At 37.2% G+C, this 10,041-nt stretch overlaps 1 protein-coding gene across 4 annotated transcripts; it reads right to left on the bottom strand.

The window, feature by feature from the left end:
* Positions 1-506: 506 nt before the first annotated feature.
* LOC144991102 (cilia- and flagella-associated protein 97-like) lies at positions 507-8,918 on the bottom strand. Of its 4 annotated transcripts, XM_078944885.1 has the most exons (6): positions 8,762-8,899; positions 7,265-7,300; positions 6,448-6,831; positions 5,739-6,019; positions 1,848-2,019; positions 507-1,242 (listed from the first exon to the last, which is right to left on the bottom strand). In XM_078944885.1, the coding sequence occupies exons 3-6, from the start codon at positions 6,797-6,799 to the stop codon at positions 1,100-1,102; spliced, it is 948 nt and encodes a 315-aa protein (XP_078801011.1). In that variant the 5' UTR covers positions 6,800-6,831; positions 7,265-7,300; positions 8,762-8,899; the 3' UTR covers positions 507-1,099. The 4 variants fall into 4 exon arrangements, with proteins under 4 accessions (XP_078801011.1, XP_078801006.1, XP_078801012.1 ...); XM_078944880.1 differs by lacking the exon at positions 7,265-7,300 and having other exon boundaries at positions 8,762-8,918; XM_078944886.1 differs by lacking the exon at positions 7,265-7,300 and having other exon boundaries at positions 507-1,233; positions 8,762-8,911.
* Positions 8,919-10,041: the final 1,123 nt, after the last annotated feature.

The following is a 10,041-nucleotide window of genomic DNA, read 5'->3' as shown; positions in this document are numbered from 1 at the left end:
ATTTTCTAGGTCCTAAACGTAGGTTGATATTTAGAAGACAACATGAAAAAAGGCAAAATTATGTGACACATTGAAATAAAACAAAACTAATAAGGTAAAATAAAAACTTAATGTTTGAATATTTTCTACAACGGTGATACTTGTGACAATGTGGAGATCAAATGTTAGATTCATTTTTATTTGCAAAAGGCTCATAACTTTATAAAGATGAGTTTTGCATACCATCTACCCACAAATAAAATGCTATATATTTTCACAATAATGTCCTTCTCAGCAAACATATTATATAGAAAAATATTCATGGTAAAATATAATATTGTAACGGCTGCTCTGTCACTGTAGGTCAGGATGGAGCAGAACTCAGCTATGCTAATTAGCAAGGTACTAGCGCCTCTCGCCAAAACCTTCTTTAGCATGCAAAAGAATGAGCTAACCCGTCCCCCATACACCGCATGACCCCGGGCAGCCAGGATTTCAGTAAGTACAATAAAATGGCAGAGTCCAATGTCCTTAGAACAACCTTTAATAAGTCTTTTTCAGAACAACTTTGCGAATGTCTTTACTGGAGATACCCAACTCACTCAGGGTTTTAACAATGCAAACAAAAACTCCCATAATGCAATCCTTCCATGGGCAGCATAGCCACACATGCAGGATCACTACAAAATAGTTTAAGTAGTAAGTAGTGGAAAAAGCAGCCTTTATTCAGATGGAACAGAAAAAAAACACAAATATTATTTATACAATTAACATTTTCTTTAGCCAAAACCATAAATAATTGAAATATAAGAACAACAAAATCCAGGATATTCACTTTATGCACTTGCTGAAGCAAACGGAGCATTTTCTAAAAAGTGCAATTAAAGAAGTTACAAAGTCATCACTGCAACAAGAAAATGGATGGAAGTTCTGAAGTTAACTTTTCTACATTTGATCTGAGACAACCACCTGCAGTATATAGTGAACAAAAAAACGTAACTACATTAAATAAATAAAAGCTCTGCTGAAAAATTGTAGAAATTTTTTTTAATTTCAAATATGACTGGATTTTTCTGAACACAAATACAGTCAATCATTTGTATTGAGGAATGTCATAAATTTATTTTCTAACTGGCTTTAAAAGGGAAATGTTCTTAGCATCAGGGTTCCTGGGTTGCATCGTGTGTACGGTAGTTGGAGCTTCAAGCGTAGCCGTCTCACTGACTGTGGCTCTGGAGCTGACTGACCTGGAACCTGAAGATGCTGAGAAGAGAGAGTTATCCATGTAAAGATTTATTAAATATGATCAAAAAATGAGCAATAAGCGAAAGAACAAAAGAGACATATTTTATTCCTGAAAATCAAATATTCTATATTTATGTAAGAAAAAAACAGCATAGAGCTGAATTAAGTGCTCTCTGTATTAATTCTCTATACTGTTGTGAGTTAATCTATTCAGTCTTTTACTTAGAATTCACTAAAGACAAAGCAAATGCACGTGACCATGATTGATCAGTATTTATCATTTAACCTAATGTGTCGTTTCTGTACTGTACTTGGTGCATTTACTTTCATATTACAAGAAAGAAAAGTAAAACCTTTACTGAAACAAACTTTAGAGCTTTTTTTGATTAGTAAGATTCACACATAACGATTGAAGCATTTTATAAATGAGTTAATCAAATGTAGATTATTTCTCTGCTATAGTTGAGTCAAACTGTACATTAGAGGAAAAACAGTATCAAAGTGCCAAAAAACAGTTTTGTTTACATTAAGACTAAGAGGCTTGGATGAGCTTTTGCTTCGCTGTATAAGAATATAAAAATGATGACAAAGTTCTAAAGCTATTCATTACAGTGAATACAGACCTGAGGATGAACTGTTGCTTGGTCTTTCATTTGATACGGATCTGTAGATGTGAAGGGATGGATGAGCTTTTTCAGGCCTGAGGTATCCAGCGAGTCGCTGATAGTCTGCTAGCTGTTTGGAACGCTTTAGGTCAGGTGTGGGTTTGACAGTTTCAAGTTTTTTGAGGAGAGCCTAGAAGTAAACAAACAAAACAACATTTGACATCACGAGGAAAAACTGTTCAAGTAATGCAACACAAAAAAAAAGTGTGTGCATACACAAAGCATTTCTACATACACTGACCAAAAATATAAACGCAACACTTTTGTTTTTGCTCCCATTTTTGGTATGAACTCAAAGATGTGAAACATTTTCCACATACACAAAATAACCAGTTCTCTGAAATATTGTTCACAAATCTGTCTAAATCTGTGATAGTGAGCACTTCTCCTTTGCCAAGACAATCCATCCCACCTCGCAGGTGTGCCATATCAAGATGCTGATTAGACAGCATGATTATTGCACAGGTGTGCCTTAGACTGGCCACAAGAAAAGGCCACTCTGAAATCTTCAGTTGTTTCACATAGCACAATGCCACAGATGTCGCAAGTTTTGAGGGAGCGTGCAATTGGCATGCTGATAGCAGGAATGTCCACCAGAGCTGTTGCTAGGGAATTGAATGTCCATTTCTCCACCATAAGCCGTCTCCAAAGGCGTTTCCGAGAATTTGGCAGCACATCCAACCGGCCTCACAACTGCAGACCACATGTAACCACACCAGCCCAAGACCTCCACATCCAGCATGTCCACCTCCAAGCCACTCGGACAGCTGCTGAAACAATCGGTTTGCATAACCACAGAATTTCTGCACAAAATGTCAGAAACCGTCTCAGGGAACCGTCCAACTGCATGCTCGTCGTCCTCATCGAGGTCTCGACCTCACTCCAGTTCGTCGTCGTAACCAACTTGAGTTGGCAAATACTCACATGCGATGGCGTCTGGCATGTTGGAGAGGTGTTCTCTTCACGGATGAATCCCGGTTACACTGTTCAGATGGCAGACAGCGTGTGTGGCGTCGTGTGGGTGAGCGGTTTTCTGATGTCAGTGTTGTGGATCGGGTAGCCCATGGTGGTGGTGGGGTTATGGTATGGGCAGGCATACATTTTGTTATGGGCGAAGAACACAGGTGCATTTCATTGATGGCCTTTTGAATGCACAGAGATACCGTGATGAGATCCTGGGGCCCATTGTTGTGCTGTACATCCAACAACATCACCTCATGTTGCAGCATGATAATGCACGGCCCCATGTTGCAAGGATCTGTACACAATTCTTGGAAGCTGAAAACATCCCAGTTCTTGCATGGCCAGCATACTCACCGGGCATGTCACCCATTGAGCATGTTTGGGATGCTCTGGATCGGCGTATACGACAGCGTGTTCCAGGTCCTGCCAATATCCAGCAACTTCACACAGCCATTGAAGAAGAAAGGACCAACATTCCACAGGCCACAATAGACAACCTGATCAACTCTATGCGAAGGAGATGTGTCGCACTTCATGAGGCAAATTGTGATCACACCAGATACTGACTGGTTGTCTGGGTCCCCTGACCCCCTCAATAAAACAAAACTGAAGATTTCAGAGTGGGCTTTTCTTGTGGCCAGTCTAAGGCACACCTGTGCAATAATCATGCTGTCTAATCAGCATCTTGATATGGCACACCTGCGAGGTGGGATGGATTGTCTTGGCAAAGGAGAAGTGCTCACTATCACAGATTTAGACAGATTTGTGAACAATATTTCAGAGAACTGGTTATTTTGTGTATGTGGAAAATGTTTCACATCTTTGAGTTCATACCATAAAAAATGGGAGCAATAACAAAAGTGTTGCGTTTATATTTTTGGTCAGTGTAAGTCAGTGTGCTAGGTGCAAAACAAACATTTTCATGATGAAAACTTTAAAAAGGCTCTACAGGCGCTAAATTGCAAGGTGTTAATTTTCATTTGAAATCCATTTTTAAAGTGTATTTGTAACTATAAATTTTACTTCTTTGAAAAAAACATATTGTAATACTCAGAACTCCTTTTTGTGGCTTAGAAATTAGGTATGTCAGATGTGTGATATGTGGGAAGGAAGCACTGATCACACACCAGATTCAATTACTTCTCTCTAAGAATAGAGAAAGTGAAAAGCATTCTAGCCAGAATTCTGCTCAGACTTCAGAAGGAACATTCTGTCCTGGAAATGACTATGATTACCACTTGTATGAATAGAAAAATGCTCCATCACTGATCCCAAGAAACAAAAGAAACAAGAACAAAAAAGGGGGAAATGAATAAAACATGGAGGTTTTTCTCTTCAATCAACTCCATGTTTACCAACAACTGATGCAACCACATTTTAGCATTTCAGCAACAATCTTATTCCCATCTTAACTTCACTCTAGAGGTACGTTTCTTCGCCAAGATGGTAAGATATGAGGAGGGAGGCTAAAGAACTTTCTCATGTCACTGCAGCACTTCTGGCACCTGCTGCCGTCCATCCAAGTTCATCAGGGTCTGTTTTTAGGGGGTGCTGTCAGAGCTGCACCAACTGAACCAAACCATTACCCTCTTCTATAGATTAACAATCCACAAATGACAACTTCATTCATCCAAATACTAATACATGAAATGACTTCATTATATTATTTGGGACATACAAATGTTGATAGCTGATGAAAATAAGAACATCTATAATTTTTTGTGACTTAACTAAAATGTTGCTTTCTTTAAATGAGCTAATTAAATGTGCTACTCATTGTTTGTTTTAGCTGAAGACAGAGATCATCCATACTGATTACCAAAAAAACCGCAATGAGATATTTTATTGCTGTAGTTGAATTGTTAAAGCAGACAATATCTTCCTATAGAGAGCTACATAGGAAGTGACCTTTTTATTTACCTTTATTTTAGTCAGATGCACAAATAAAACCAGGACAGTTGTACCTGGTAGAGGCATCAGCTCATATATCTGAGTCTGATGTGTCTCCTGTACTTGCTTATGTATAAAACCAAAATGCTTGAGAAGGACAATGAGGGACGATGCAATGTTTTATAAAATCAATTCATGAACCTGATGTCACGATAAAACAAGCTTCAGTCTTTGAATCATTTTAGAGCTTTTGCATAAGAACAAGGAATAAAAAAAAGAGACCAAACATTTGTCAGAAATCATGTTTAAAGCTAAAATCTTCATGAAATATTCCATATATACAGTGGAGCAAAAAGTTTTTTTGTCAGTCAATAGATTTGCACTTTGTTGCTTAGTAAAGATTGGAGAGAGGTCTGTAACGTTCATCTTAGTTACATTTCAATTGTGAGAAACAGGATATAGAAAAAGAATCCAGGAAATCACATTGTATGATTTTTAAAGCAGTTCATTATTTCTTAACTAAGCAAAGGAAATAATGCTCCACTCATTTTCAAAAACATCAAACTTTACAAAAATGTTTAAATTACTTTGAAAATTTGCCAACAGTTATCATACAAAATTATTATGAGCTCAAAGAGAGAGGGCATTCTCAAGTTGTTTTTCTAATAGATGTTGCAAAACCAGGGAGAGGTGTTCATAATTTAGAATATTCCAGATAAAATTAGATTAATGTATATTAATTATTTTGAATACACATTTATTCCAGAGTGGATATTTAGAAAAGCATAAACAGTTTTTTTAATGATTATTCCTGTTTAATATTACTTCAGCCTTTCACTCATGTCTAATGTTAGAAACGTCCTAAACAAATGATACCTTTTTTATTTTGTGTGGCGTCCAGCAAAAAAACAAAGAAAAGAATTAAAACAGTAATTTCTATACTGAGCCTTTTATAACGAGTGCATCATTCTTTTGGAGCAAGGACTCATCACTCACCAGGTTTTCCCGCTGGATTCTCTGCTGCTCTCGCTGCCTGTTCAAAGCGCTGTGAGAGAGACGACTCACAGGAGAATTCATGGCCACTGACGTTGACTTCTTCACCGCTCTTTTCTGGTTAGAATCTGATGATAGATGCGTCAGCTTCTGGAGAAGCCGCTGATTCTCTCGCTCAATGCGTCGGACCTCATCCTTGGAAAACGAGAAGTTCTTCCTCTGCGATTTTCTTCGGCAGTTGAGGGCGAGCTGATATTCTAAAGAACTTTCCAAACTAAGAGAGTCTGAAAGAAAGTTGATTAAATGTAGCTTTTTAAAGTGGTTGATGTTTATCTTTAACATTCAAATCCTTTAAAGGTTTAAGAACCCAATTTAAAAGAAAAAGTAAACATCGAACTCGAGAAATAGAAACAAATTCAAGAAATTACATAACTGCTTATACCCTAAATTGGTAATTAATCCTTTACAAAGGTTTATGTGGTACATTATGAAGATGGAAGTTATTCAGGGTTAAAAATTAAAAGCCTACATAGCTGAGGCAGGAACTCTCTGTGGAAAACAATAAGTTCATGTCTTTATGAGGAGAAAACAAAGTAAAATAATTTATTGATGGAGAAACCAGCTTTTTTTAAAGCTGCTGTTAAAATACTTAAGATGTAAGCCGAGTACTTAGTTATAATCAAACAAAACAGCTGAAAGAATGTTTACTCACATTTATCTAAATTATTGTACGAATCCTCCTCTTCCTCCTCCACATCCTTTTCTTCAATCTCATTTGGACTCTGGGAGACAGACTCGCCTTCTGTGGTGTCGGCTAACAAGCTCATGAATGCTCCACTGGGTTTTTTAGAGAGCAATTCAGAGCCTTCTGTCTTTTCAGCTTGTGAAGAGTCCTCATCATCTGCCTTTTCATTGCTTTTAGTCGTTGTCTTCTTTTGTCGTCCAAGGCTCTGCTTTTTAGCCTTCAAGCTTTTCTCTACTCCTGGCTCTCCATCACTGCCATCACTGCCACTGTCAAAAAAGGAGTGATCCACTTCACCTTCTAGTTCTACCGAATTGAACATGGTGCCCTTTCACGCCACAAGAACCCTGCAAACTAGAAGAAGAATTGGATGTTAAATAAACATCAGGAAAGCACAATGATGTAGGATAGTAGCAATAGTGTGGAAAACTCCTCCACAAGGGGTTAAACATTATATAGCAAAGTATTTAAGGATTTGGTGATTTGTTACATACGTTTTAATACCAAAACAACAATAATTATAAAAAATTGCAAAAAGATGAAAATATCTCAACTTTACCAATTTGATACTAATAAAGAAATCACTATAAGCAATCAATGAACAATTTTCAGAAAATTAATTTGTACATTTTAAATATACTGAACACAATACAAATAAAAGCAATAACAGAGTACAAAACGCATGGAAGTAAAGAAGTTGAAACAGTTTACGTTGAGGAAGCTACAAGCTGAGCGGTTTTAGTCAATTTAAAAGGAGAGTTTTGGGCAAGTTAAGAAAAAGGACTACCGTAATGCTTTTCTCTTGGTTGTATCACGTAGTCACCTAAAATTTAAAGAAATTATTTTTAAAGAGTTAAACTTAAAATCAGACATAGCTTATGGAACACAAAACCAAGACCAAATGACAATTCTATATCAACTTACCAAGCTTTAGGGATAAGTAGGAAACAAAAACGTATCATAAGTTTGACATGCCTTTGTAAGGTAAACTCTAAGCCAACAAATGACTTTTGTAAAGGCAATATTTCTTAATTTCAAACATTTAAATTTCCTTTATCAGTCTTTTAGATTTTCCCCTGAAACTCAATCGATGATGGCATCCTGTCCGCACCAGGCAGCTTTCTTTCCTAACTTTTTCCACCAGGGGCCAATTCTTCAGCGATTGGAAGCTTCTTTTCCTTTATGATTGCAGCATCCTTTGAAGCCCTCCACATTTTCTACCCGAAGACAAGCATTGTAAATTGTATAACTGGTCTTGGCCTGCTTTCTTCATTTCGTTGTCCTACACGATGCACTGTATCAATGAGAAAGCCAGATTTCTGTCTATGCGATGCACTGTATCAATCATAAAGCCAAATCTCTGTCTTTCTTCTAGAGCAATCCATGTAAAAACCTCAAAAACTTTACTATTGTTTCCTCCGTCGATTCATTTGTGGATTTGGGGAGGTTAAACAGCTTCAGATTCCACCTTCAACTGTAACACTCCATTTAATCCGTCATCATCTCCAGATCAGAAAATCCTTGATGTTAAGGTGTAAAGATTGAAGTTCGCCCTTACCCAATGTGTTATGGTAAAGTTAGAGTGTATGTTTTAGGGTGTTTTCATACAAGGTGCTTTACGGTAAGCTGATAACAGTCATGTCTGTGGTTCTGCAGCTGAGCTGCGCATGTGCAATGTTTAAAGTGTATAGCAGACTCCCTGATCTGAGGAGCATGTTCTGGATCTTTCTGTTATGAATAAACGAGCCTTTATGCACAAAAGATAAAAGTGGCTCTGCGCTTCTCCATCACGCCAAGAGGATACAGATGCAGCCCTAGTTCCCTCCATCCTTCTACATTTTTGATTCAACTCTTGCATCATTTCCTCACTTCTTTTGGTTCTTTGATGTTTAAAATATCTGCAGTGTTTCTACAGATCTTCTCCTCAAGAGAAGCAAATCTGCCCGTTAATATTCGCGGATTGGAATGAAAATATCAGCGTTTGAAACATTTTCTTCTTTTTTTTTCTTTCCTGATGATCACTGCTTCTTTGAAAGAGGACTTAACAAGAAATTTAAGCAGTGGTGCACACCATGCTGCACCTGCGCCCTATCATGAACGTCATCCGTGTCCATTAACATGTTCCCTATAATCTTATAGCGTTTCGGGATGAAGATAGCAATAGCTAGGTTGTAACAGACAAGGCTAAAATCAATCAAGTCAGGTGGTTGAAGTCCTTCTTCAGCAGGAACTCCCAGAGCAAGTACGTACAGCTGAATTCATTTTTTAGAGTAAGCTCTCTTACCAGTAGCCCGTCAGCGTTTTAATTTGTTGTCTTGTTGATTTTAGACAGGGTTTGGTACGGAAAAATTAGTTGAGTTTAGATCCCCGTCTGTTTGCCGTCCGCCATCTTGCCGAACCCCCCACTAGCATGACACACCAGCTTGCTAGTAGTAACTATGGAACGTCACTTCCTGGCAACGGTTGCTATGGAGGAGACGTGCGGTGAAGCGATGCAGCAGTGCTTAGTGTAAACTCTGAAAAATACATGAGCAGACTATCATGTGGGTAAGGTATATAGGGCCTTTGTTACATTTTTTCAAAGAAATGCATATAATTGATGATCTACTAAAATTTATATTTTAAAGTAACTACAATTTATAAAGGAGGTTAATATTATTATGCATATCGTGTTGAAATAAGATAATATGTGCCTTTAATATCCAGAGAAACTCTTTATATTTTAGAATAGCTACGCTTACCCATTTTTTTTGAAAGTCTTGCTCTCTTAAACAACAACAATAAATACATTACGGAGTCAATTATGTTTTCAAAGAAAGGCAAGGTCATTGTAAGTGTCACTAAAAGGGTTACAAGATTTGGGAATTTTTGGTTTAAAGGAAGAAATACCTTTGGTTGAAAATTGTGTTATTAAAATGTGTAAATTGTGTTTTATTTGATTTTATACTGTTTAGTACTGTTATATTACAATGTTATATGAAGTTGTGTATAACGCTAATAACGCGAGAGTTCCTGAGAACTCGCGTGATTTAATGTTGGGCTGAGGAGTTTATTCTCACATCATAATAGACTTTGAAAGATCCATGCAAGAAGGCAGTTTGGAAAAGGAGCCAACCAGCTGTGAAAAGTTGAATACAGACTGGTTATTTATCAAAGACCCCCGAAGTGACAGACAGCCACGAGTTTTCACGGCGTTACATGGAGTGAAGACATTAAAATGCGCCTGTTCTCGAGAATACAGTGTCCAGCATTGTCATTGAGGAGGAACAGTGAAGAAATCTCTACAGTCATATTGCTGAACAACTACACAAATAATAAATGGGTCAAAAACTTTAGAAAACAACTTTTCTGCAAAATATGAGATAATCTGACACTGACAGATATATTAAAAATAGAAAATTATTTGGTACAGAATGATTTCAATATATTTAATGGATTCAAAAACAAGATATGCCATCCCAAGGGGCTGATCCTTCGATTGTTTAGTAAATGTTTAAAGAAATGTACTTTATGCATACGTGCAAACACATCTGATTAGGGCATTTAAAAGGTCAACACAATAGC

Source organism: Oryzias latipes, chromosome 1 (assembly GCF_053564925.1).
Source record: "Oryzias latipes strain Hd-rR chromosome 1, Olatipes_Hd-rR_3.1".
In the NCBI taxonomy this organism is placed as follows: domain Eukaryota; kingdom Metazoa; phylum Chordata; class Actinopteri; order Beloniformes; family Adrianichthyidae; genus Oryzias; species Oryzias latipes.
This window is presented reverse-complemented; position numbering and strand designations above follow the sequence as displayed.